The following is a 27848-nucleotide window of genomic DNA, read 5'->3' as shown; positions in this document are numbered from 1 at the left end:
TTTTGTGACGGATTGAGCTAGCCATAAATTTATGATATGATCTGAGATTCATTTTCCAGAAGCACTACATATCTGTGAAGGAATCTAGGGTCAAGGAAAAAATAAAATGGTTGCCTGACCATATATGACAGAAATAATGGTTGTAATACATTCGAGAGAAACATCCACTCCCTACTACGATACTATTCACTATCCACTAATCACACGAATTCAATATTAGCACTAAGACTATCTAGATCCCGCGTTTCCTTATTTCGGGACCTCGATGATTCCATCAATCGCCATTTTAGTGGCATCAGTAACGAAAGCTTCGAAGCCGTCCAGGATTGCCTCTCCAATCTCGCAAATGGCTGGTGTATACCAGTACACACTCCCAATTCTGCCTTCCGCGAAGTGTGTGTCCAATTCGGCACAGCCCCCACCAATATCGCCGAGGCCATCTTCGCCGTTTATTCCGGGGTTGCAGTTCTGGTTGGAGTATGCAAGCATACGCTGTCCAGACATAGCAACCAAGTAGGCAGAGACATCTGTCTTGTCAAGAGAAACGCAGGCACAGAGACTTGGGGTGTGGGCCCAAGTAGGCTTGTTAGATCCATTTTTGGCCAGACTGGTAGATGTTAGCATTATTCTTTATAGAATTCGCTGGCTCTAGATTATCGAAAGACATCAGAAAATCTCAGTATTTTTTTCATGTAAGTAATAAAACTCTTACCATTTTTCTTCCGGATACTCGTTAGCTTTATTCAGGGCCCGAGGAAGTATGTATCCATGAACTGATAGTCCTAAGCCAAGGACTAAAGTCATGACAGAAGCTGTAGAAAATTGCATCTTTGCTAGGAATGATAAGCTGTTGGGCGAGATAAAAAGTGACTTTGAAAAAAAAATGTAGTTATAGAAGGCGTTAAGATGAAATCGTAGTCTTCTGGAATTTCAAATGAATGTGGTGCACTTGGTACTTTGTGATCTTCGAAAGTTAAATGAGTGTGTGTGATGTTGAACTGTATACAACGGAAACTTGAGGACCTATATATGACATCTGTACCATTTCTTTTCAAACATAATAGCATAGAAGTTATTTCCAAGCTATTTACCTCTAAGAATAGAAATATTTCAGTTTCTAGTTTACGAGGAGAGCAGCAAGATTGGAGATCCAACATTCTCATTCATTATGAGATATCCTCCCAGCTTGAAATTGACATTCGAAAGATTTGTTATTTGAGTAATCTCCAGTCCACTCAGTCAATCCTTCTAGTTTCAAAGAGCTCTTGCTCTTGTGGAATTCGTATGTTATGGTAGCAGTAGAAGGAGCGTGAGACTTTCTATCAACTTAAATTCGTCGTAAAGCTTACCTGGATCTGTCTCCGCCTCTTGAAGGACTCTCAAAGACAATTTCGTGGGGTTATGTATATATAGAACACAAGATAGATTGTGTCTATTGGCTCTACAAGTACGGCCCTGTCTGCAGTGCTGTGCCACATGAAAAGTTCTGCGTGATTTTTATGGATTACTACGTTTTTATTAAGATACTATAAGCTTCACGGGGGCTTTCAATAAACAGTATTTTAGTTCAGTTCCGAGAATTTCAAAGATGAAAGTATGCACTAACCACCCTGGCCATACGTTAGTAGTATATACACATTCTCGAATTCAACATCGTTTTAGACACCGAACTCGCTGTTCTAGCTGGCTGTTCCAAATTATGAACTATTAGCCAAGAGCATGGAGAAGAATGTGAGGTATAAATTGATTGGCAATACTAAACTTCCAGCTATCCAGCTGCTAGCTTCACATGTAGATTCGAATTTTGACATCCTGGTGATCACTTAATCTCTCTTCTTCACCACCCTTAACTATCCTACTCTGACCCGTGTCCAACAGAGAGCAACAGAAATCTCAAGTCTAGAAACACCACAGCTACTAGAAAGACTCAGTCCAACGAAGGGGGGGAAAGGGTATCAAGTCGTAATATTAGAGAATATCAATGCCCGACGGAAAAAGGAAACAATCCCAAATAATTTCTTTCCTGTAATATAGCCCAGTCATCCCATCCCCTCCAAACTTTTGGTATTAATTAAAATATCGTATCAAGCAGCAACAATATCAAATACTCAATGCTCAATGCATCCACCGATCGCTAGACCAAGACGCCACGCTACACAAAACAAACAAACCCCTTTTAACCCCCCAGCTACCCCATGATAGACACACCCATACCCCAAATCATCATCATCAAATCCACCTACTCTCTACACAATCAACTCCAAAGCCGAATTTCCATCTCCCAATTTTCCACAATACACCGCTCACGCATTCCCGCACCCGCACCTGTATCCGCACCCAAGTGCCCCCACCCCTCCTCTTCAAATCCCACCACAATTTGCGGAGTATCCCCCAAAGTACGCTCCCTTGTCAGACACACATTAACATTCCCAAAAAGATCTCCAGACTCCTCACTCCCCGTCTCACACCCAATGAAAACCTCTCCATCCACTCCCTCTCCCTCTCCCTCTCCCTCCCCAGAACCCCTATGATCCCGGCTCCCCAAGACCAAAGGCGAACACGGCGTATTCGGCGGCGCAACCGGACTCATCATCAACTGACCCCCTCCAACCCCAGCCCCCTCACGCTCACCCTCACCCTCACTCAAATTCAGACTCCATTTCCCCCCCCTCACACACGGACTACCCACCGCAAAATCCGGTACACCCAAACAAGTATCTCCAATCCCCGGCGACGCCGGACTATTAACCGGAGTAAAAGACGCTACCATCGACACCGGACCCACATTCCCGCGTTGCACACTCAGATTCCTCGTCGAGGGGGAAGTCATCGCAAAGCGCGGAATATCCAGAAACTTCGAGACGGAAGAAGAATCCGGCTCTAGAGGGGAGGAGGAGGAGGAGGAAGAGGAAAACAAAAAACGAGACGGAGACGAGAGCGAGGGGGCAAAAGGAGAAGAGAAGGGAGAGGAGAATTGATCAGAATTCCCAGCCACGATACATGTATCAATGACGATGACGGGAGTTTCCAGCGCGGATGCGGATGTAAGTACGAAGGGAGTCGACATTTTTCTTTCTGCATGCGCTCGTTGTAATAATTCAATGTAAATTGAGAATCGGAAACGATGAAAAAACAAACAAACCTGCAAATCAAATCTTTTTCATCAAGCCCAAGAAACCTTGGATAACAAGAGTAGCAATCAGAGACAAACTCATAATCAAAACCAACACAGGCCTACTTTACCTCTTAAATATATTTCTTTCCTTGAGGTCTCTAGAAAATCCCGGCCCTCTAAGTGGTTGCATCATTTACATGTGTTGGTTTTAATATATTTCATCGGCCTACTACTTCACTTGTGTCCTGTTGATAGTCTACCACGCAATAATCTCAGGCTCACAAGTCGGTTGCACCGCCTACGTCCATAAAAGCCGCCCTTGCATGTCCGAGAATCTAGAAGCTCGAATTTTTGCACCACCGCATTCATGACCGACCAACTAGGCCTTGAACAATTTGTTGGAATTGTTTCGTGATAAGAGTAAAGACGGATGTCGATCAGTCTTCAAGGCGACCTTTTCAAAAAAAAAAAAAAAAAAAAACGAGAAGGACAAATAGAAAGCGTCGAGAGGGGGGGGAAAAAAGAGAGAGGAACGCGAAAAGGGAACGATAGATTCAATATATATTTCTTTGTTTATTCTTTCTAACAAAATTGAACCGAGGGGATATCCATGCAAGGACTTCTATCTATAATGCCATGCCAAAAAATTGAGCTCGCCAATGACTAAAAAATCTAAAGCAAAGGGTTTGATCTATACTCAGGAACAACAACATTGCTGCCCTTCTCGGCATCTGTCTTTTCCAAATCATTTTCCGCATCTTCTTGCTCAGCAAGGAATTTCTCGGCCTCAAGAGCTGCTATACATCCAGATCCTATCGATACAATTAGCTTTCGTCTCATAAAGTGTGTAAGAATATATAAATAACATACCTGCACTAGTAATAGCCTGTCTGTATCTCTTATCCTGAACATCACCAGCAGCAAAAACACCCTCAATGTTGGTGTAACTGGTTCCGGGCTTGGTGACAATATATCCCTCAGAATCTGTCTCAATTTGTTCCTTGAACAATGCGGTAGCTGGATCATGTCCTACTGCGTAAAACAAGCCATTGGCCTCTACCTTTTCCTCCTCGCCAGTAGTGGCGTTCTTGAAAACCATGTGGGTCATCAATCCCTTATCATCACCGGTGATTTCGCCTCCTACAGTGTTGAATCTAACCGTAACTTTCTTATTGGCAAGCAATCTCTTCGCCATCGTTTTCGATGCACGTAGATGATCTTTTCGGACCAAAACAGTAACGTGGGATCCGTATTTCGTGAGGAACATAGCCTCTTCGGCAGCACTGTCTCCACCACCAATAACTACCAAAGGCTTGTTTCTGAAAATTGGAACGGCTCCATCGCAGACTGCGCATGCGGAGATACCATTTTGCCAATATTTCTCCTCTCCTGGAAGACCGAGTCTGCGAGCAGAGGCACCAGTAGCGATGATGATAGAATCGGCTGTGTGTTCTGTTTTGTCATCCCATTCGGTCCAGTATTTGAAAGGACGTTTAGAGAGATCTACTTTGGCGACGGTTTCGGTGATGATTTGGGTGCCAAATCGTTCGGATTGTGCGCGCATGTTATCCTTTACACGGATGCATCAGTGGAAGTTCTGCTACCCTTATGTGTAAAAAGAAGAAAAGAAAAAAGATTTACTTACCATCAGTTCTTGTCCGCCAATTCCCTTGGGGAAACCAGGGAAGTTCTCTACATCAGTAGTGGTAGTCAATTGACCACCGGCAGCAATTCCATTGGCAAGGAAACCTTCATAAAGAACAGCTAAATACCCAGTGTCAGCCCCATACCCTTCCGCAATTTCTCGATTTCCGATTTCCCATCTCAGGATATGGACTTACGTTTCAATTCCGCGCGCGAAAGATAAACAGCAGCAGTGTGAGCCGCCGGGCCAGAGCCAATAACTATTTCACAAAGTCAGTATGTACGTTCGCAGATACCATCTTCAATATCCATTTATCTTGTGATTCCCATCCCCCTGTCGTCCCATCCCCATCGCTCCTCCCCGCCATCGCCATATCGAAAGAGAAGGGGGATACTCACTAACAACCTTGCTATGCATCTTTCTCTCTGTATTTCTCCCAAGCAAACCTGCAGCAGTGTGACTCTTGACCGAATTCTTCTGTTGGAAACAAGCAGCAGCCGCAATTGAAACACCCGAACCGCTTGCCCTCAAAGTACGTTTAAGAGCTGAAGAAAACACCTTGTCGATTTGCAATGACCTGCCCCTCTTTTTGTTTTATTTTTTATCCCGAAGCGTATGTATATGTATATGGCTGTGGGTTTGAAGGTCTTCGATCTATGAATCTGTGAATCTGCTCGCAGAGATTGTAATATGATAATTTTCTTGAAAAGGAGAGGAGGAGGAAGGAAGACAGGTGCGGTGTTATGTGTTGATTTATTTATTCGATCGTGTGGAAAAAGACTCGAAGATTCGTTATTCCTATTATGATTGATTTCAAACAATGTTCCCAGTTCCCCGCCAAAATTTCGTGATCATCAAAGCCTTAAGGGATCTGGACCACCTTTGTGTCTGGCTGTGCATCAGTAAGCAAGATTCACAATTCATTATTATTGTCATACAGATTGGGCTTAGACAACGTGATCCATTGCCTAGGCATGATTTGACATAAATACATCGGATCAGATCAAATCAGATCAGATTAGATAACATTGCGTTTCTACCTTCTACACTCTACATTCCAGACTCTAGACTCTAGACTCTAGACTTCAACAATTACCAACACATTCGAGATGCAACGGCGATACCACTGGATATCGTATTCATGCGATTTTATCCGATACGAGGTAGGCACTAAGTGTATATACAGCCTTGTCGATTCTCACGCATCACCTCCCCCCGATTAAATAATGTGTAGATACTCTTCAGTTGTAAATCCAAACCCAGACACGGTGTGAGCCTCAGCGTTGATTTCTTTAACCGCAAAGTTATATTTTTGCAGCCTCCCTCTTGCCAAACCCTTCGTTTTTCATTTCTTAGACTCATCTGGCTGCTATCTAAGCGATGGCACTCAGATCAGACTTTATCCGGTCCCGAGTCTCAAGCTATGGTTGGTTGACTGACTAGTTCTTTGTTTTCTTCAATTCACTATGCAGAGATGTATTGACACTACCATAGGACTGTTTTATTCTAAAGTCCATCCATAAACGTCCGTCTACTGCTTGGCATAATCATCTATGGTCCCATCTCTCTTAGCACCAAACCTACCCCCTATGTTCATCCCACCAAACCCAGACATATCCCTTCTAAAGAACTTTCCAATACTCTTCAGATTTCCTTCCATGGCAGACTTCGCATCCTCGCTCAAAGGACTTACCCCTCTATCGCCAACCCCTCCAGATCCCATACTATCCCTAGCCGCACTAAATAACTTTTCTCCAAAACCTGCGGGGTCAAATCGTGTCTGTAATCCTGGCATACCACCAGGTGTTCCAATTCCTAGACCCGTGCTCCCAAGCCCCGCAACATTCATAAGTGGTGTGAGAAGAGGTGAGTTTTGAGCCAGCTGCTCATTAGCCTTACCATCTCTGTGCATACCAAACATTTCCACCAATGCAGCCTGATCTTGCTTTCTGACACCCTTCAATTCTAGAATTTTCCGGAAATTCGTATCGCTACGATCGGCGATGTGAATTAGGTATGCTTGAACCAGTCCCTCTGGCGGTGAGGGACGGACCTGTAGCGTCTTGAGGAGCGGGTCCAGGCGAGCCATTATGTTATTCACACGCTTTTGAAATGCCGTATTTGCAGTGGCTGAAGAGGGAGTGGGGGAGTGAGAGAGCAAAGTGGTCAGTCCTTTAGTTAAGACGTATTTGTCTAGTAACATCTGGATCACAGATTAGAAAAAATGTTTAATAGAAGTGGGTACCTTGCACTTGGAAAATTGACATACCTGCTCGGCGCCTACCTCGGATACAGGTCGACATTGAACGATGTTTGCGATATATGTATTGGCCAAATGCTCGACAACGTTATCACAGAATGCACGCGCATATTGCTGCTTCCCCACCAAGGGTAGTATTTCCCCCGCTTGATCATTGACATGTTTCAATAACTCTGCCACATAACTGCTTTGGTCCCCCACGCTTTCCATTTTACTCCAATTTGTATTCTTCATCTCACGCCATGATCCTTCGCAGTCAAGTTCAACTCTGTTTACCAATGATAGAACTGCTGCGCTGGCAACACCCATAAAAGTATCGGATTGTGACGACAAGTCCACTTTGGGTGCCAATTCACTGTCAATTCTCCGTTTCAAATTATCTTCTAATTGCTGAGTGTTTGCGTGCCAATAATCTGCTGTGTTGAGAACAAGGATAGTATTCTCAAGACTGGGTCCTCCAGCTCCTTGTAAGAAAAATAGTAAAACCTGCTGAGCATATTGATCGAGATACTTAGCTAGGATCTTTGAGAAGTCAAGAAGTCGTTCACTGGTTGACAACTTGGCACATTGAGCCAGGGATGTCTTGTAAAAATGGAAAAGTTCGATGGATGACGCAATCACAGCCTGTGGAGAGAACTCTTCGTCAGCTGCTAATAATGGTTGAATTCGATATTTGGGTATCATTGTGGCGAGCTGTTTGTCTTGCGAATCAACCCAGAGACTAAGATATGGTTCGAAGGCTTCCGAAATAGATCCGTGAAATGTCAGAGGTTTATCTTCGAGTGAGCTGAGAGTATCAGTGCTTGCTCTGGCCCCTGCAGCGAATCTCTTTTCGAGACTTTGCTCGAAATCCATAGTTTCCTGTAGGCAACTCAAGAGTAAATTGACGTCTATCCTACTTCCGTCGGTTCGCCGCATGCTCCGCTCCAAGATTCCCTTGAAATCATCCCTAGTGCCTTCACAGAAGGCATTTGCCAGGACCTCATTGACTCTCCACCCAGCAGGAAATATTCCCGCATGTTCATCCTCGAATGTCTTAAGCATTCTTCTGAACCAACTGTATCTTCTACCAATATTATCCAAGCTTCCAGCTTCATCATTTCCCCTGAAGACCTGCCTATATTCCCTCAACTGCGTATTGACGTACCACGTCACCAATCTTGCTCGAGCGTTATCTCCCAGTGCATCCATCACCAGACATGACTCTGCCAGCACTGCCTTTTTGCTCCCCACTTCTCCTTTAGCAAACGCCATCTCAAAGTCCTCGCAAACTTGCTCCAATAGCTCTCTCTGTAACTCTGAAACACCCCTACTCAAGGTAGCAATCTGGTCTATGCTCCTATAGCTATTGAAATGCTTCATGAGTTGCAGTACAGCCTGAAGCAAACTTGCACATTCTCGATATTGTCTCGTTTTGGCTAAACCTCTCAGTTGCTCGTAAGCAGTCGTAAGCATTTGCAACCTTTTCAGAGCCGTCATGCTCAGGGTTAAGTTCTTCTTTGTGCCATCCAGTCTCTTGATATCCGCGGTCATTGATGTGATCGTTTGTTCTGTTTGTATAGCCCGTGTCCGTACGGATTCAATCTTCTTAAAAAGATCTGCGAGCTCCGACTTTGCAGACTGCATTCGTTTGAGTGAGGAATCATCATTGTATGCTTGAGTGGCCACGAGATCCGCGATATTATTTGACAGCTCATCCTGATGGGTTTGAAGAGCAGCAGCCGTTTTATCTATAGACGACAAAGTCGAAGGATGGGAAAATATCGTGTTCAAATGGTCAATAGGATCATAACCAGCTGCGAAGAGTGAGGATTATTGAACATCGTCGTAGTGAAGTTGGGGGACTTACATGCATCCAGGGATGAAGGTATTGATACGCCGCCATTCATGCTGTAATGAATGTAATGAAATAAATCAAATTATTGAGAACTGTAGTCAATATACTAATGTCCAATACATGTGTGAATAAACCAAGTAATCATTAATGAGCAGTTGTAAAAAGGTGTTTGTTATCATTTCTTTCTCATTATATAGTAGAAAGTGGTCGCACTGTCTATGCGTGCATCCTCAAAACATGTCAGCCTCGTCAGCCTTTCAACCAACTTAAATTTCAATAAATTTTTTGGTGTATTTTTGAACTCCATTAAAGAAGTATGCTTTTAATGAATTGCCTTATTATACATTGAGCCCCTATAGCTACTTATAGTATGGGTATGCTTGACCCCATAGTGTTCTCAGACCACCGCCCTATGCATTTCCTTGTCGTTTCGTCATAACTCGTGATAAATCCACATAGGGAACCAGCCTTCAATTTCAACATCGAAAACAATAGAAACACCTGAGAAGTCTCTATCTCCTAAATCTATCTAATTGGGTCTTTGCGCATTTAAAATATTCACGAACGTTGAAAACTCTGATCTTTCGAGCCACCGAATTAGCACATTCGATGCCCATAGAGATACGAACATTGGGTGATTCATGCATCATGTAGAGCTTTGAATCCAGCCGATATCAAGCTTCGTGGACCTGGCGCATCTGCTGTCCCTGTCCAGTAAAATAGTCCCTGGAGTCAATCAGTAAACGCCGACGGCCAACAGAAAAGGGGGCGACCTACTCCAAGACGCCTTTGCCTACAATAGTCAGCTTTCATTCTGACTGTTTGTGGGTTGTCGTAAGAGACCCATCCCCCATCACCTCCGTAGCAGGAAGCCGAAATAGTGGTAGTATCAACCACTTCTTGAGTTCCGGGTCGCGGTAATAACTTGTACTCGAATGTTCCCTCTTCCCCACCGCAGCCTTGGTATGGGTGCCCTGGCCCTCTAGAATTCAAAAAGGATCTTCCATATACTGGAACTCCAAGCAATATCTTCGAGGCTGGAAAACCAGTCGATACAACATAATCGACAGCAGCACTTCCATTTGCTGCATCCGGCATGTTCCCAGGATAAAGTTGGGCGTGATGACCTGACTTTTGGGACCATGAACCATGAAAGTCGTAGGCCATGAGATTGATGAGATCTCTAAAACAAGAGAACATGTCAGTACTGCCAGGTTATGAGATGCGGATATCGGGAGAAAATGGATGTCACAGATCAAGACTTGTATCACTCGAAATGCGTGGGTAGTAGTCATCCTTACAAATAATCTTGAGCTTTGTAAAGATCGATGTTTTGCAAAGCCCATCGTCCGGCAGGTAAAGCTGCTGTTAGAAGATATCTCTCGTCAGGTAGATGAATTCGAATAGCAGCGAGGAGAGCAAGGAAATTTCGACCTTGTTCAGGATCTGATGGATGTTCCCAGTCGACTAGCTCGTCAGTATGATTGTTATCAGCCATAGAATCAAAACTTACTATCAATACCATTGAAACCGGTGGCATCAACTAGACCTCGGACCGACTTTCCGAAATGATCCCTAGTGGCAGCTGAAGCAGCAACTTGCGGAAAATGTTGACTTGCCGCACCACCGCCTATAGAGATGATGAGCTGGAGATGCGGATGCTGTTGTTTTAAACGCATGAATGACCCTAGACAGCCACCCCCAGCGGCACCGTCAACGGGCATTTGCATGTCTGCCCATTCATCACTCAACTAATGCCGTTAGCAACAATCGGAGGAATTACTTTAAAGGACGAAAAACCAACAAAAACTCCACCATCCGGGCCAACATGAGCAAAAGCATAAAAGACATGGCTGATACAACCAAAATTCAGTGATCCAGGTGTCTCCCCGCGATAAACCCGATAGTTGGGGTAATACACAGCATTTTTATACATAATGTTAGAGATACTAGCGGCGATTGATGGCTGAGAGGGTCTGCGAGTGTCTATCTGTGGTCTCGAGTTCCAGGGTATGGGAGGAGCTCCGTACGGATATGACATTTCTAACAAGGGAGAATGGAGACCAGTGAATGAAGTGCCTCACACGGATACTGTTCTCTTGATTCAAGTCCACGTTGGGAAGCAAAAGTATCGAGGAGGAGGTAGGTGAGTGACTGATGTAGAGAAATATGGGAAAGGTAAGAATTTGACAGCAGCTCCCTTGATCTTGAGGAGAGCGTCAATGTTTGAATAAACTTTGGTATGATGAATTCACCTGCAAGGCTGATTATGCTTGAAGATGGAGATTCAAAGGTCGGTAGTTTGGTAGTACATATGCATGAGAAATGACGAAGGAGGAGATCATTCATACATATTCACCGATAAATCCACCAGCAGACTAGCATCGCTGAATCGTGGAAGGTTGTGACAGTGGAGCGATGAAGGAAAAAGTGTGTGGGGATGATGACTTTGTAAGGAAGTTCCCAGTTGTCAAAAGCGACGGCAGGACGACCTAAGGGAAGATCCGAGCCATGAACGATACTAGCCAAGTTAGAGCCGGATTCGACAAGTCGAATGGGATGATTGCCGTGTATCAGTAGACATGTATGTAGCTCTCTTCTTCCTTTGATACACACGTGAAGAGTCTACAGATAAATAAACCTACGACTGCCGCAGCTGTACATACAATCATATACCTAGGTAGGCGTCTTTAGATTAGCATCCCGGAGGTCGATCTGCACCACCTGCACACCAGACCAACAAGCAATGTGTGGATGTGGATGTGGCTGTGGCGTTGCGTAGAACAGATCGAATCAAGCTCGCCGTTCCGTCGCTTTACCATTGGAATCAGAGAAAGTGGTATCGTGTTGATGTAGGTTCGACAGGAGGATCGGGAAAACGATGGCAGATCATTCGGCGAGCTGAGAATAGCGTTTCGTGAAAGAGGAGAACGTTTAAGAAGTTAGCTTGGAGAATGCGTCTCAACCTGCGCCGGCCAATATTATTCTGAGTAGCACTATCAATCCAAATTTATGTTCCGTTCGCCACGCCATTGACCCAATGATACCGTGTTGGGAATCGTGCCCTTTCCTCTCTCGATGAAGGGTTGGAGCCATTCATCATTCGGCCCATCGACCTATTGCATTGTTGGGATCAGGACGAGGAACAGGATGAAAAGCTAAACATACTTTTGCACGATGGCTAGGGATCCATTGCATCCACCGTGCTACAGCAATCTAATGCAATGCTCATCGGCTAAACCCTTAGAAACGAGAGGGGTCAAAAAGAAATCACAGCAGAATCAAGTGATGGATGAGTGTTTGATGTTTAATTTAGCTAACCATTTATTTTGCCAATTGAAAGTGGGTTTGGAAGATTCCAATGACCAAGATCAACGTGCAAAGTTCGTGTTCTGACTCGTTCATCCATCCTGCATGCATGCATGGCATTTGCATGCGCCATGGCTCACCCACTTCGTGCATCGTGCGAAGTACTGAGCTACTGACCTGACAGACATCGCTCCATACATACTACACACTGCCTGCGATCCACGATAGGTACGAGGAGTTATCACCAGCCTACCTGGCACTTGTATAATGATATGTGCACAACACTGCAGCGTTAATGCACCTTCAGGCATCGTTGCCCAATCTTTGAATGCTCACCGTCATCAGTTGTTATGAACCCTATCCTTGCTTCATCAGTATCGTGAGAAAATGTTTCCAGAGTAAAAAGCCTTCATGATCTGTTTTTTGTGGAGATGGTGCTTGCTAAGGACAACTGACAACTGGCAAGTATCTGGGCGAGGTGTTGGGAGGTATCTGAGAAAATAGGTGCAAATGCCCAATGCCTTGCCTACCTAGGTAGTAGTATCCTGTCGCGAGGTGTTCTATTATGATTCATCGAGGTCTCACGAGTCCGTGGCTACTTTGAGAGATACTGTATACCCACTGTGACAATGTGATGGAACTCCTGGCTCTATATCCACATCCAGGCACATCTAACAGATACCAGTAGATGTGTTGAGCAGGCATTATTGTGCTGGCTCGAAATCGGCACAGGGCATTCAAAAAATAAAAGATGCAAGGAGCATTGCAGCATTAGCAGCGAAGCAGAGAAATGTGAACCGGATCCGGATCGGCAAGAGAAAAGATGAATGGCCACAGTTTTAGCCGTAAAACAACCTGGACTGCCGGATGGTAACCTTGGGTGGTCGCGCTCTTTACCTTGAACTGAGATAAATGTACCAGGAGCCGAGTTGGCGTGCATAAGGTTAATGAAGTTCAGTAGGCGTATCTAGCCGAATCGTGCAGGTCCCTAGGTGGTATCTGTCTCTCTACACACTCATCTAGTACTGAAGATTCGATAGGTTATCATATATTGGAAGTATAGTAAGTGGTATGCATCTTCATTCATTATCCCGAGAAACGTTTTGTGATCGCTGTCGTGTACTCTTGTCATTCAGCGATACTCTCTACTCTGTGCTCGGTACTCTCCACTCTCTGCTCTCTACTCTCTAGCGAAGGATATCGGACCAAGCAGTACTTCGCGTCGATTCCACTCGTTTTTTAAGCCTTGATATGTATCTGCATGTAACAAGAACATGGCCAGAAGTGTCTTCGGGCCAAAGATACTCTGTATGTACGTTTGGTGGTGTGAGCCAAAGTCTGAAGGTGTGTAGGTAGATATGTACTCCGTACTGTGAGATGCTCCATGAAGACCAGGATTTTTAGGTAAATATGTACAAGAACTTCCCACGACCGGTATTAAATGGATCGTGTTCTGCGGTAGAGTAGTAAGTAGCGCAGCTGCATCCAAAACCTGGTATCACTCAAATGAAGATTGATATATCATTATTGGGCACGAGTAAAGCGTACCTACATTGCCCTTTGTCCGGTATGTCTGCTGTTCGCTCCTAAACACTGTGCCAATTGTGGCTGCATTTGTTTTAATATCCATCCACCTGCGAATTCATGTATGTTTGGGTTAACATGCAGCTCGAGATGCGGTGGTATGTTACCCCTACGTACGTGTACTTCGTAGTTTCACAGTTATGATAGGCTGTCGCTAACCGCATTGGTAGTAATGACTTCTGGATCATGATTACTAATACGCGAGGCTGTCAAGAAATCAATCTCTCTGGACATCACCAGGTCATTTCTTTCAAGTTCTCACTTTCTGTACACCCACACGCAAGTTGAGGTTCGGATACTGATCCATATAATGTGAATCTTCTCTTTCAGTCATAATACATATCGTACTGTCCAGGTAAATTCAAGGCACATTCTAGTCTGCCTGTCTAATAAAACAAGGCTCAACGCGTACATTGAGTTTCACCAGATTCGCAATCATCTACATAAGTCGCCTGCTTCGCTCCCTCCGGCAGATCATATTGCCAAACCATTCAATCAGCAACGACAACGCCAGTTCTCGGCCGATCCATAAGATAGCGAACATGGCTGAAATACTACAACAGAAACCTAGTGCTTTCTCAGCACAGGCTTCAGCTTCTGCAGCCCAGCAAATTCTAAATCACAAAGCTCCAGCATACAAGTTTTCGTTCACACCTTTTCTATTTAACAACTATCGCATGGGTATTTCGCCCGATCGGCCTACGTGTAAAGCATACCTTCAAGGGCACTGTCCTCTTGGTACTAATTGCCCTGATAAGCATGCTGCCAATCCCAACAACTCGTGGAATTTCAACAATATGGTTTGCAAACATTGGCTGAGGGGCCTTTGCAAAAAAGGTGAAACCTGTGAGTTTCTTCACGAGTTCAACTTGAGGAAGATGCCGGAATGCAACTTCTTTGTAAAGAACGGGTATTGCTCTAATGGAGGTACGTTCGTATGGCTATCTGATGCCCCAAGAGTTACACTAACCAGTCTAGACGAGTGTCTTTATTTACATGTTGATCCGGCCTCAAAAATGGGAAATTGTCCGCACTATGATAAGGGATTTTGTCCCTTGGGTCCTAGGTGCTCCAAAAAGCACATTCGCAAAGCATTGTGCGAATTCTACCTAGCAGGATTTTGTCCAGATGGACCCAAATGTAAAAAGGCTCATCCCAGATGGCCTTCTGACTTACCGAAGCCAACTATCAAGGTCGAGAGGGATCCAGAAGAAGTTGCCGAAGAACAAGCGAGAATCAGAGAAAATGCAGAGAGAGAAGCGGACAGAGAAAGAGGATTTGGAGAAGGACGACCTAGACAAAGATGGAGGGGTGGTTTTAGCTATCGTGGAAGGGGAGGTGGAGGCGAAAGGGGTCAACGTGGGCGCGGACATTAAAGATATGCGATGCGAAACCAAATCTCAATTCATATGCAGCTCATGAGGGGAACCCTGATGAACCACAATTATGGGGTCTCGAGCTATTTTTCACCAGGACAAATTACTCCGTACTATAGACTTCCACGTTGTGGGTTACACAGGCCTTCCACTCCATACCCATCAAAATTATATCGACCTCGTTGGCCATCTCACCGCTACTAACAAAGAAAACGGGTCTGTCATGCAAGGCAAGCCCCATCCTTCCCGCAACATATGCATGAAAGCCATCTTCATCACAACAAGGCTGAGACACGACTAAAAAGCTGGACACTACCAGCCACTTTCTGAACAGGGTACCGAGCGATTCAGCCAATAGAGCGAGCTGCGTCATGCAAACATTCCCCAAAGTGGAAAAGCTCAATGGCTTAGTGTTGATCAATTCCCTTCCTGTCATCTGTATTTCTACATGGGATGATTATCTCAACCACATCGGTCTGGAACATCGTGATGTTCCCAGGCACGGGGACGGCCTGGCTTGGATCATAACGAATATCAAGCCTGTTTCATGCCGAATTTAGACTTACCAATAGCGCAATGCAAATTATATTCCATGAATTAAGAACTGGCATGGGTTTTTGTTGGAGCCAGTACTATCGAGGAGAAGTATGCGATGGAAGAGATAAATAACACTCCAAAATGAATTTATGCATTTGAATGTCTGAGAACGTTTGGATTTACAGGATCGTTAAATCATTACTATGTTTGTCTGTGAGGAGCGCTTTCTTCGTCCAGTTTGTAAGAATCAATAACGATAGTGCAAATAACTTGCCTATGTTTACAAGTGGAGATGTTTGCGCCTGTCCGAATTCCATATCCCCAAAACGCCATGTCTCACAATCCAAGATTTCAACGATGCAAACTAAAAGCAAACACATGATCCAATCCACCCATTGGATTCCATAACATGTCCTTATATACCCTCTCAAATGCCAACATCCGACGACCTAATTTCCCTACTGACTCGTAACCGAAATGTAGTCGCTTCCAGCCAAGCCAGCTCCCCCGCTCATCTCGCTACTCTCGGGCGTGAAAGGTCTGCCCTCAAAGCTGGATGTGCTGGAACTTCCAGGTATGTTTGTGTGAGAAAGTTCATCCGCGGGTTCTGGCTTGAACTTCTTAACTCCCATCATCCATCCTACCAATCCCCGAGGCACCCATGCCCCAATGAATCCATACACGCTGCTTCCCATACCCACTCGAACAATTCCACCATTCTTTCTTTCCATAGCGTCGAAGACTGCATTGTTGAGTTCCCGGAGACTACTACCTTTTCCGTAGCCTCCACTTTGTGACCCACAACCCATTGCTGCCCCTATGTTTGACCGATTCACGGCGGCATAATTGCGTGAATATACGTGCCGGGATGATGAATCCCAATCTGAGTTAGGAGAGCGACCCCGGTATGATTGAAGTTGATTCCTAGGTCCGAAGAAAGAGAAATCGAAAGTTCCAAGCTGGAGGTTTATCACGGGGATGGAAAGAGGGGAAAGCTCGGTTGTAAGAATTTGGGTAAATGTTTTGAGGAAGGATGTGGTGGAGGACTCGGGAGCGTGGAATGCAGGTGAGAGAGACGGTATAATGTTAGGAGTCAAAACCAAAACGGAAGGCTTTGGAATATTGTTGCTATGAGTTCTCTGAAATGGTAACTCCGTGAGAAGGGGAAGAAAGTTTTGAAGGGTGAGGATGGGGTTCAATAGACGAGTATTGAGGAGGTCTGATAACGTCGACGCCGACAGAGTGGCGATCGGAGAAGATGGATAAGTAAGTGAAGGAATGATAATAAGAGATCGGAAGATCAAGTGATGAGTCTTGCCACCGTGAAAAGGGGAATGTGGTGCTCGTAAATGCGCCGTGAATCTGTCGATTGCAGCAGAGGCACTTGACGGCTACAATAATATTAGTTTACATCACTCAGGTGACAATTATTGCAAACTCACATCAACGATATCAATCATCAAAGGTTTAATATCCTGTCTGGATTCATTCTGTACTAGGACTTCTTCCTCTATCGTATTGCATACGACATAAACAATGAATCCTCGGCGCTCCAAATCCAAAGAAATCGACCTCGTTATCGGTTCTGATGGGGATCCTGCAATTACTACGACTTCTTGTCTAGCTCCAGTCGCTGCCCGCTTGGCCCTGCGTTTCTTGCGGTAGTTTGACTTCTTTCTAATGACATAATACGTCACTCCGCCCATTACTACGACAATAGCTCCTGTGAGGAGTTTGTTCCTTGATACCCATTGTTCGATCCGAGTATATACTGACTGAGACGCCGCGATAGTCCGAGCTGACGGCGGCGGTTTGGGTCGCGCAGATGAGGGGATCCATTCTGCAGAGGCGAGAGACACTCTTATTGATGCAGCTACCTTGTCAATATGTCTTTCGATGTAATCTGCAACATCATTGCTGTACTTCTTGATATCATTCGGTACGGAGGACAACTGTTAGAACATGCCTATAAGCAGCTGTAGACCTTGGATGAGACAGAATACATACTGTATCGAAGAATACTTGATCGTCTGCAGACATTTTGAACGGCTTTCTGATGAAATCTACTTTCAAATGGCTTGTTGATATTTGACCTAGAAACTTGCTTGAAGTGTGGGGAGGAAAGCTCGGCCGACATCATTTATCTTCAGCCTTGTGAGCCTTATCTTATCGACACGCAAAATCTAACCCATTTAAATCCTCACAATCGAAATGCGGGACAAGAACATGTGAATATGTTGGCGCGTCAGCCTTGTGTTTGCCTACGTGATTACAATTCAGATACGACGGGATACCTAGGTACCTTCCATTACCAAGAAAGTCTTCCTTCTAGTCGTTTCTAGGACCTTTCATTTGGGCGTACACATCGACAAACCGTTTCCTCTCAATCTTAGAGCAGTTCTAAACGGATCTATGCATATACTTCCACCACCAAAGGAATACTTGTCCCCCTCATCACTGTTTTGCTAGCTGGTTTCTAAAAATGTCTACTAATACTGAACGCGATGCACTTATATCGTCATACTCTCACTTAAAAGGAATGAAACGAGAAGCTGAAGCGCTTCATTCTCTAAAGAAGATTGCGTCGTTAGTCAAACCTATCATGAGAGCACGTCATTGGCGCGTAGGTACTTTAACAGAATTCTACCCAGACCAGCAAAATCTACTAGGTATGCTAATCTACTCGCACGATTTGCAGCGGTAAAAAGAACTCACCTTGGGAAATAGGTCTTAATGTGAATAGAGGGCAGAAAATATGTCTACGGTTGAGATATCCTGGAGATCAAAATCAATTTCTGCCGATAGAGGAAGTGGTCGATACAATGCTTCATGAATTATGTCATAACGAGATCGGACCGCACAATCAAGAATTTCATGCTTTATGGGATCAGCTACGGAAGGAGCATGAAGGTCTGGTAAACAAAGGATATACTGGAGAAGGTTTCCTGTCAGAAGGAAAAAGTTTGGGTGGACGCAGAGTACCACGACACGAAGCTAGACGTCTCGCCCGCATAGCTGCGGAAAAAAGACAGAACTCTCCAAAGGGATCGGATCAAAAGCTGGGAGGTCGACCAGTACCATATGGCACTGATATTCGGAAGGTTATCGTAGATGCGATCGAACGTCGAAACAAAGTACTCAAAGGTTGTGGAGAGAGCAGGATGAATCCTATCGAGATAAAAGACTTGGCCGATGAAGCTACGCACAATGGATTCAAAACTCTAGCAGAAGAAGATCTGGCTAACGACGCAGCCATTGCTCAGGCCATGTGGGAGCTTGTTCGGGAAGATCAGAAGAAGGAGTACGGAGACCTTTACGTTCCTCCTTCTGTCCAAAACCCTGCGGGAACTAGCGGTGGTAATATTGGGGGTCGGGCATCAGATGAAAATTCAATCAAGTCAAAATCGCCCCCAAAGCTAAAAGATCCTCAAAATGAGCCAGCACAAGGACCAGTATACTCTGCACCTACCTTGACAGGGTGGACATGTACTATATGTATACTTCACAACCCGATCGATTTTTTGTGCTGCGATGCCTGCACTACCGAGAGGCCAGAAAGCATCACGAAGCAGATTGATCGAAATTCTGAGAGGAAAACCGCAGCTAGACCTCTTCCACCCCAACCGCAAATGTGGACTTGTCGATGGTGCAGTACCAAAATGGAAAATCAATGGTGGACGTGCTCTACTTGCGGAAAAATGAAAGAAAGCTCATGAATGATGAAACTGTCCAATGAAGGCGTCTCCGAGAAATCTGGCTATGATATCACTGGAGTTTATGAGATTTGGGTGGGAACGGGAATTGGAGCGGGTCATAAATCTATAGAGTTCTTTCATAGTCACAGGAGCAGCACGGGTAAAATTTATCATGATCGAGGTTCCGCACCAACCGATTGATGTGTCCTGGAAGTGGATATTTGATTACAAATCTTGTGGTTCAAGCTGTCATACAAAATCCGAATTTTGAATATCAAAATTCGGCTTTTACAATTCCCCTTTTAGTGACTCGCGTAAAGCCCACCGCCGCCGTGATCGGAGGCGGTGATGTCAATTACGGTGATCAACCCTGCGACGAATTATGCTTTGGCACATTTAAGAGAACAACGTCAATTTGGATTCCTTCAAAATCTAATCGATAGACGAAATAAAGTTCCATACAATATGACTACCGCCGCCAAGCTTCGAGCTCTTTTAGCTAATGAGAGTGAAGTTGTTGTTTGTCCAGGCGTATACGATGGCTTCACAGCGCGTCTTGCGCTCAATGCAGGATTCAAGACTCTATACATGGTATTTCTCAACCGATTCAACGTTGCTCTAATTTCATTTCTCAAAACAGTAATTGACGATGGCAAAAATAGACAGGTGCCGGGACAACTATGTCGTGTCTTGGTATTGCAGATTTAGGAGTCGCCACGATGAATGATATGCGAGATAATGCATCCATGATCGCCAACATCGACCCTAATATCCCATTGATCGCAGATGCAGACACTGGCTATGGAGGTCAGTAAAAAAACAATTTCCCCCTTTTTTGATCAAGCGTTGCGAGTATCTACAAAATTCATCATGTAATTTTAACAATTCTTAGGTCCCCTTATGGTATCTCGCACCGTCGCTTCATATATTTCCGCAGGCGTAGCCGCCATGCACATTGAAGACCAAGTCGTCAACAAACGTTGCGGTCACTTACGCAACAAAGAACTCGTTCCACTCACAGAATTCGTTTCGAGGATTCGGGCAGCAGCTCTCAAACGCCATGAGTTGGGAAGAGATATTGTGATTATTGCGCGAACTGATGCGTTAGCCGATCAGGGTTATGATGAAGCTGCTTTGCGCTTGCATGCGGCAGTAGATGCGGGTGCAGATGTGGTGTTTTTGGAAGGGGTCAGAGATACAGAGGATGCAAAGAGGGTATGTGAGGAATTTGGGAAGAAGGGGGTACCGTGTTTATACAATTGTGTACCGGGTGGTGTGAGTCCAGTGTTGAGTGTCAAGGAAGCCAGGGAATGTGGATATAGATTGGTTATTACGCCTACATTAGCACTAGGTGCCGTTTTTGAGAGTGTAGGAAAGGCATACAAAGAGTTGTTAGAGAATGGGAATACGAAGGGTAATGGAGTGGCAGTAAGAGATCTCTTTGACAGTTGTGGGTTGAAAGAGGCTACGGAGTTTGATGTTAAAGCTGGAGGGAAGTTATACCAAAATGGTATTTGAAGATTGGTTATCATGGTGTAAAATTTTGGGATAGGAGGGAATGAATATCAGACTGGGAATGGAGTTGGATTAGACACTGATAGCGGAGCTATATAGATCGACGTCGCACTAGTGGCGCAGGAGTACAGCAATTTTCAGATTATCGTACATTTCGGAATATCATATTTAATCATCTGTATTCCTAGTACTCCTACTATATCTCAACCATCTGTTGGATCGCTGCTGCTTTCAATGTTCGATCGTCATCGAGTCCAGGATGAGTTCCTCGAGACTTTAAGGTTCTTAGAAATATGGCTCCCTCTAGAAGTATCTTCTACACAGGGAAATCTTAAATGAAGATTGCTAAGAAGCATTCGATGAATACTATGCAGTACCTCAAATAATTCAAGCAAGAGGATGACAATGGTTTATTGGGAAGTCTCTGAAACTTTCGAGGATTTCTATCGGCAAAACATGTATATCGAAACAATGTTCCATCAGAGGACGACTCCCTTCAAAGATCCATGAGGAAATACAGATAGAACTATATACAGATGAAGACTAGCAAAACTATTGACTTTGTTGAAGAAAGCCATTGAGAACCAAAAGAATTGGAATAAATTAATTGCAAATTCGACTATTCAAATGACAAGTCGAGTTTCGACCTTATTGATTTTTGAATCTCGAAGTCATTTCCATAAGAATTTATAATTAGAATACAGGAAATTACCCTCATGCCTCTGAAAAGTGATTTGATTATTCTTGTACTCTAAAATTGAAAGATAATTTACTCTCATGTTTTTCAGATTCTATGCTAGATTCTAGTTTTTCAAGACTAGATTCTTTTATATAATCTTATCTTTCCATTATATAATCTATTATAAAATCTAAGGGGTACGAGAGTAAATTATCTTTCAATTTTAGAGCATAAAAGTAATTAGAAGATATTGAAGGGTATGAGAGTAATTTGCTGATTAAAGTATTAAAATCAGGACCCCTATAAACCATCCCTTTTCCCAAATCCGTAGCGAGTCATTGCTATAACTTTCCAAAGGTTCGAAATGTCAGCTATGCTAAATTAGTCCAGAGTGCTTGCGTAATTTTTCGCGGAGGCTACTCCTAAATCTCAAGTATAGGAAATCAACTAAAAGTACAGACTCACCAAGTCCACGTAGCGCATGTACCTATCCAAAATATTCCTCAGACAAGTTGCGCCAACTCCTCCCTCACGGCTCGAATGTCCATCTGTGCCATCGGTAGTATCTCCAACATCCTAGTGATCATCCATAATACATACTTCAGGGAGTATGTGCTTTTCTAGCAAATTAGCCGTAAAGTCTTTATGAACTCCTCAGATTCCGTCGAGGTTCTGCAAAAGCAGTTCGGATTATCGTTGATAAAGCTCCCCCATAGTTCCCGTAACCCTCGGGGCCTTCCACGAAGGACTGCTAATAAAAACGCAAAACAACAGCCCATATGTCAAACATTCGCCTTGAGACTCTTGTCTGTGTGCTCGACTCTTTCGGGCGCAAGGTACTGAAACATGCTCTTGGAATAGGTCGCGGTTGCACCTTGTCTGAAGACTTTGCTCTCACCGAACTCTACAATCATAAAACCGGCAAGCCACATTTTCCTCTGTTTCAAACTCACGATTTTCATGTGCATCATGCAGTCACTCAGAACTCCAACGAGTGCACGATTTGCTCAAATCAATGACATGCCAAGTAACAGCAAAAATATACTTAACGTACTATGCCCTGTCTGCTTCTAGAGCATGATAAAAACAAGGTGCTAGCACGATTTCGGGTATCTGATTGGAGGTGGTATTTGGCGCTGAGACTCGAGGTCGTACCTGCAAGGTTCACAAATGAGTCGTTACCACGCGCGTGTGCACATGTCTGCTGATTTCGGTACAGTCGTACCAAACTTCGGACTAAACTTCCGGTCCGACGGAAGCTTGGGTTATCCACCACTTGTGTCTCCGGGAAGGGGATGGCTCAAAGGCAACCAAGTCCCAAAATGAAATGATCAAGGGCCCATGCAACAAAACAAGTCCAAATTGGGTACTGCATGAATATTAGCTCACTCAATCTGCTTGATTGCGGGTCAGTAAACAATGAGCATCTAACGTCGATAGTGAATCTCATCCATCCATCTCAGAGATAGGGAGGTGAGCCGCCGATCCAAGTCGTACAATCATCCAATCATGTAACTCTTTTTGTCCTTCGTGCAGTCTGATCAATTGATGACCACGCATAGGTAGGTACTGAGTCACAATCCATAGATGCCCAAAAATTTCAAAGAGGAATTCCCAGCGCAAGCAATTCATCAAAAAGTGCGCACTTCAAAGCTTTTGAAATAAACCGTTCATACCAAAGAAGGTGTACCATCTCCATCCCGATGTTGAGTAAATATCTCAAGCCGCTAAAATTTACATCTGCCCCATATAACCCATCATAATCCTTGGACAGTCTCGGCTATCCACGCTCCACCCCTTCATCACATAAGACATCACAGCACTCCATATCAAATCAACCAACCAATCAAAATTTCGAGTCAGTGTTTGAGCACCACATTTTATAATCTTCGACTGTATTGATTTACACACGTTCGTTGGATTACCTATTGTTGACTTCCCATCTAATACTGATGCACAGTCAAAGTACTGATGTTAGGTAGTGTTATCAATCGTTTAGTAGATTTGAATGATTGGACGTGTGGCTTCTCTTTCCCCCCCCCGGGCCATGATCATCTTCCTAGTAGATTCATTTCCCTCCAAAAGCAATGCTTACTCGCGCAAGGTTATTGCTGACGTTTCTCCAGCCACTTTTATCACATAATAATTACCATAGCTCAGCTCTTCAATCGACCTGTCTGCTCATTAACTGAAGCCTCAATATGATAATGAGTTTCGGAAGTAGGTCCGAGAATAGATGATCAAGTTTGTTTTGAGGGAATATGACGTGGATGCGTGTGCCTTGGGTTCATGGTGATTGTAGGACGCGCATGTGCATGCATGTGATGGAATTCGTGGGATAGTGGGGTGTACGAATTAAAAAGGAATTACTTGTAGATATCAATCACTTCACGTTTGTAAAAGTGGAGGACAAAAGGAAACAACATAATAATCCGGTAAGGTTGAGGTGGAGATGAGTGGGGGCTAGATTGAGGCACAGATTTGACTTTACATGCATATGTTATGTTATGCTATGCTATGTTATGCTACGCTACGCTATGTTCGTGAAACTTACGAGGATGGGCAGAGCGGTAGAATATGCAGTGCAACTGGTGTCTGGATTCCAGTAGACGATGTTACACGACAGATATAAACTTTTCAAGGTGGTGATCCGATCTGATCTCGTTTGGTATTGCGCAGGCTATCTACCGTATATCAAAAGGAACAAAAAAGTTATACGCACATTATGCTATAGCGAGGGAAAGAAATGTAGTGATATCAATCTATATAATTCCGGCAAGCGCGGAAGAAAACCCTCAGATCAACATATATCTGACCAGATCCGTCCAGATAACCCATATGAAGAAACTCCAAACTGCAGTACTCCTGCCAGCGCCATGGCATCTACGAACCATTTATATCCCCGTATCCTGGTCATCCAGCCTTTTGCAGTCATTATCACATCGCAATCTCCAATCGCCAATCGCCAATCGCCAATCGCCCTTCGCCAGCCTTAAAATGTAAAATAACACACAACCGCGGGTGAAACAGCAAATGAATGAAAACTCCGTTGCCCATTACCGTGATCCCCTTTTACATAGTCCCAGAAATATCAAATAAATAAAAGAATCACAAATCAAGACAAAACAAAACACTTTTTTCCAATCCCCCATTCCTCGCCGAAGCAGCACGTATAGATTTCTCTCAAAGCCATAGAGCTCTCAAGCGGGTATTTCCGGGTTCCTTTCATCGCCCTCCATAGTTCCCGTGGGCTTTCCGAATCGACAGCTCTTCAATCGTAGTCTTAAAGATTGAGCGAGTAAGATTCGACGCATATTGAGTACTTGGGAATAGTGCCTAAACCTCCCAAGACTGGCTGTGATGGGGTGATAGGGATGAGGTAAGAATTTTTGGATGTGAGTGCAGTAATGGCTGTGCTGAGTATGGTGGCATAACTTGAGATAATCGTAGTTGGCCCTGTGTTGAGAATAGGAGGGGGAGGCTATTGTTTGCAACTCTCAGGTACTGATTGCGAGCTGATTGCAGATATGATAGAGTAATCATCATCGCTTTCCTAAACAAGAGCCAATTAGCGTTGGAAACGACAGCCAATCTTATAAGATATACGAACGTGGAGTAAGTAGATTCCAATTTGAGAGATAAGAGTGAAGAGTGTGCGAACTAAAAACAAGCCGTTAGTAAATGAACAGAAAAAGAAAGTTCAGGTGATATACGCACGTGATATTGATCTGATGATGATGAAGCAAATTGACAATTTCCTCCTCGGATTTTTTGTCCATGATAAAGAGTTCTGTAATCCAATATCTGTGTAAGTCGAGAAGCTGTTCAACAGTGAACTCGATAGTTTGAGTCTCCATCTTAGCTCTGTGAGAAATTGTTCGTTGATTGATAGTAGTTGTGAAGTGTTAGTGTCAAAAGCTATGAGGGTCGGGGGATGCGATGGATATAGAGCTTCGGGTGGCAAGTCCATATTAATATGCAAAGAGCCCTTGAACACCGGATAGACGAAAAGCGGAGATGGCAACTTCCCGGTAAGACACAGGCAAGGCAAGCCTACAAGGCAAAACAGTCTCTTGCTTAATGCCACCATCAAGGAATAAGCGATGAATAACAGGGCGGAACACGTTAAATCCTGGTCAAATAGCAGAATTGAGAAAAACGATTACCCGCTTAGGCACCCACCAATCAATGTGAACACCGGTTGACGAAACAGGCGTGGCTTGCATATACGTGGAGTCAGGTTGAGGGGGAAAGAATAGTTCGGATGATGTTACGAGAAATAGCATGGTCGGCCCTGAAGACTATTCAAACCCTTGCAGATAGATACATATACCATATCCATGGTGTCGGGTACCTTGAGGATCCAAGTAGTGGATCAGTTCGCGGCAGATGGCGTGTTTGGTTGGCATCATAAATTCCAGGTCGAATTGAAGTCAAGTGGTCATTCGAAGGCATTCTGGGCCGTAGGGGTAGCGTTCACCGAAGCCGTGAAGAGGCTTAATTGACAGAGAAGCAATTGACTTTGGGAAGTCTGTATTTACCTTTTTGCTTGTCTGGTAGATCTACAAACTTCCCCGCTTGTAGCGGCAGAGGAGATTGGAAGCCGGGCAGGGGTAGCAGGTCAAGGTATAAGTACAAGAAAATGATGGAGTGAAATGGATTTGTCTTCAATATATCGTTCGGATATTTCTTTATGTGGCTGAGTTGAGAGATATATCTAGGTTTTGAAGAATATGAACTAGGAATATATTGAGCTTTAACGGCCTTGGCTATCAGCCACAAGAGGGAAAAAAGGGGCGAGCAGTGGGAAGCTCATCATTCAGAATCGACAAGCATTTAAACCAGGGTTCATAATGCCTAATCGAACATGAGAGAAACCGTTTGTCGTTAAACCTTCCTTTAAGCTTTCGAATCGGCTATTCCGCTTAAAGTTTGAGTTCGGGCGTTTTGACCACTTAATCGAAATTTGCAAGATGCTTCAGGTCACAAGTGGTGAATGAGGCGAATGGTTCACTACCGGGTCTTTCGGATTAATTTCCGATAACGAGCCCCAGTCCTGTTACAGGTAGAGAGATCTTATGGTTACTATGGTAGCTCTGTATCTGGTCCCGGTCTGCTGCAAGACTCCTCCCATGTCTTGGAACGGATCAGCTCTTTGTCAGCTAACGTCGTATGTACTAAACATACCAATGAAGAAGTAAATCCGAAAATTGAGCATGTAGGGTTTAGTCAACATAAAATCACATCGATGCCGGTAGTCAAGCGTTCAGCTCTAACCCCCCCAGCCCACCAATCAATAGCCTGTTGTGATCCTTTAGTCGACTGCAATTCTTCTTTTGTATATCGCAGACCCAGGTTCAACAGCATTAGGACGAGTGGTATCTATCACGAAAGGAGAATAAATCGGTTGATCTTTAAGAACCTCATCCACCTTGTAAAGGTCCGTGCCAATCATACCAAACACTGAGCCTATTGAAACGTTTATCAAAGCGCTTCAGCATGCAATAATGGATGTAACAATACAGATACAACTGCTGTGCGGAGTTGCTACATTCCATGCTTTTTCGGATCGGGTGTGAAGTTCGTGTGGCATCCGATGCAACCCTAATAATTGACCCGAATTACAATTTGAGTATGGATCAGCAGATTCAATCGCCTTTAACGGCCACCTGCATTTGAAGGCATTGAACTCATGCAGCTACGGGTAAAAGCATTGCTGAGTAGACGTTTGAGAAGCTGACCATGTGGAAAACACATGTCAGCAAGGGCTGGGAATTTCCAATGACTGCAAATGAATTTACATTTGAGTTTTGTGAAACTCACCAGACTATATCGTACCACTTTTAAATGTCTAAGATAAAGGCGCAACATTCCGGCTTCCCCGAACATGCTTTTGTCTAACTTTTGAATATACACGCCCTATGCGCCCGCAGTCCAGGGTAAGTCTCGCTTAGTGATCTCCCATGTCAATGTCAAATATACTAAGACAAGTTGCTGTTTATGCTGTAGATCATCATCATCAGACGGGAAATCAGGCCAGCTATCATCTGAAACAAGAACTCAGTACGTGAGGATATGCCCTACACTTCCCGTGTGATTCTTTGCTATTTCGGGAATGATACAGCGAGTCTGATTGTGATCGGCCTCGGTAGATACCTTTAAGTCAAGGTACCTTGGATGCCTCTGAGGTATGTGCACGCCTCGACCACTCTGATTCATCTCATTACGAGTATCCGGAATTCCGAGTAATCTAGTAAGGTTGACATTGACCAAAAGTAGGGGCTATCGGTTTGTGC

General features: G+C 44.2%; 9 protein-coding genes across 9 annotated transcripts; 3 read left to right on the top strand and 6 right to left on the bottom strand.

Moving 5' to 3' along the window:
* Positions 1 to 210: 210 nt before the first annotated feature.
* Positions 211 to 871, bottom strand: BCIN_05g02690 (hypothetical protein). The gene is made up of 2 exons (XM_024692918.1): positions 713 to 871; positions 211 to 607 (listed from the first exon to the last, which is right to left on the bottom strand). Exons 1-2 carry the CDS (start codon positions 826 to 828, stop codon positions 250 to 252), a joined length of 474 nt encoding a protein of 157 aa, XP_024548700.1. The 5' UTR covers positions 829 to 871; the 3' UTR covers positions 211 to 249.
* Positions 872 to 3664: 2793 nt separating this feature from the next.
* On the bottom strand, positions 3665 to 5653 carry Bctrr1. Its single transcript, XM_001559983.2, has 5 exons — positions 5159 to 5653; positions 4957 to 5019; positions 4761 to 4879; positions 3986 to 4685; positions 3665 to 3927 (listed from the first exon to the last, which is right to left on the bottom strand). The coding sequence occupies exons 1-5, from the start codon at positions 5175 to 5177 to the stop codon at positions 3788 to 3790; spliced, it is 1041 nt and encodes a 346-aa protein (XP_001560033.1). The 5' UTR covers positions 5178 to 5653; the 3' UTR covers positions 3665 to 3787.
* Positions 5654 to 5768: 115 nt separating this feature from the next.
* On the bottom strand, positions 5769 to 9034 carry Bcvps53. Its single transcript, XM_024692917.1, has 3 exons — positions 8870 to 9034; positions 7030 to 8816; positions 5769 to 6963 (listed from the first exon to the last, which is right to left on the bottom strand). Exons 1-3 carry the CDS (start codon positions 8907 to 8909, stop codon positions 6292 to 6294), a joined length of 2499 nt encoding a protein of 832 aa, XP_024548699.1. The 5' UTR covers positions 8910 to 9034; the 3' UTR covers positions 5769 to 6291.
* Positions 9035 to 9124: 90 nt separating this feature from the next.
* On the bottom strand, positions 9125 to 11534 carry Bccts2. The gene is made up of 5 exons (XM_024692916.1): positions 10662 to 11534; positions 10371 to 10608; positions 10159 to 10324; positions 9635 to 10040; positions 9125 to 9583 (listed from the first exon to the last, which is right to left on the bottom strand). The coding sequence occupies exons 1-5, from the start codon at positions 10896 to 10898 to the stop codon at positions 9497 to 9499; spliced, it is 1134 nt and encodes a 377-aa protein (XP_024548698.1). The 5' UTR covers positions 10899 to 11534; the 3' UTR covers positions 9125 to 9496.
* Positions 11535 to 14004: 2470 nt separating this feature from the next.
* Bcyth1 lies at positions 14005 to 15802 on the top strand. The gene is made up of 2 exons (XM_001559987.2): positions 14005 to 14677; positions 14729 to 15802. Exons 1-2 carry the CDS (start codon positions 14293 to 14295, stop codon positions 15124 to 15126), a joined length of 783 nt encoding a protein of 260 aa, XP_001560037.1. The 5' UTR covers positions 14005 to 14292; the 3' UTR covers positions 15127 to 15802.
* A 3-nt stretch (positions 15803 to 15805) lies between these two features.
* On the bottom strand, positions 15806 to 17757 carry BCIN_05g02640 (hypothetical protein). The gene is made up of 3 exons (XM_001559988.2): positions 17671 to 17757; positions 17106 to 17615; positions 15806 to 17054 (listed from the first exon to the last, which is right to left on the bottom strand). Exons 1-3 carry the CDS (start codon positions 17701 to 17703, stop codon positions 16122 to 16124), a joined length of 1476 nt encoding a protein of 491 aa, XP_001560038.1. The 5' UTR covers positions 17704 to 17757; the 3' UTR covers positions 15806 to 16121.
* Positions 17758 to 17878: 121 nt separating this feature from the next.
* On the top strand, positions 17879 to 19602 carry Bcwss1. Its single transcript, XM_024692915.1, has 2 exons — positions 17879 to 18332; positions 18391 to 19602. The coding sequence occupies exons 1-2, from the start codon at positions 18146 to 18148 to the stop codon at positions 19377 to 19379; spliced, it is 1176 nt and encodes a 391-aa protein (XP_024548697.1). The 5' UTR covers positions 17879 to 18145; the 3' UTR covers positions 19380 to 19602.
* Positions 19603 to 19747: 145 nt separating this feature from the next.
* BCIN_05g02620 (hypothetical protein) lies at positions 19748 to 21121 on the top strand. Its single transcript, XM_024692914.1, has 3 exons — positions 19748 to 19949; positions 20021 to 20165; positions 20251 to 21121. The coding sequence occupies exons 1-3, from the start codon at positions 19824 to 19826 to the stop codon at positions 20874 to 20876; spliced, it is 897 nt and encodes a 298-aa protein (XP_024548696.1). The 5' UTR covers positions 19748 to 19823; the 3' UTR covers positions 20877 to 21121.
* A 3074-nt stretch (positions 21122 to 24195) lies between these two features.
* BCIN_05g02610 (hypothetical protein) lies at positions 24196 to 25751 on the bottom strand. The gene is made up of 3 exons (XM_024692913.1): positions 25270 to 25751; positions 25163 to 25212; positions 24196 to 25105 (listed from the first exon to the last, which is right to left on the bottom strand). Exons 1-3 carry the CDS (start codon positions 25407 to 25409, stop codon positions 25095 to 25097), a joined length of 201 nt encoding a protein of 66 aa, XP_024548695.1. The 5' UTR covers positions 25410 to 25751; the 3' UTR covers positions 24196 to 25094.
* Between the last annotated feature and the right edge of the window lie 2097 nt (positions 25752 to 27848).

This window comes from Botrytis cinerea, chromosome 5 (genome assembly GCF_000143535.2).
Source record: "Botrytis cinerea B05.10 chromosome 5, complete sequence".
NCBI classification, from domain to species: domain Eukaryota; kingdom Fungi; phylum Ascomycota; class Leotiomycetes; order Helotiales; family Sclerotiniaceae; genus Botrytis; species Botrytis cinerea.
Note: the sequence above shows the minus strand (reverse complement) of the source record. Positions and strands in the feature narration are given on the sequence as shown.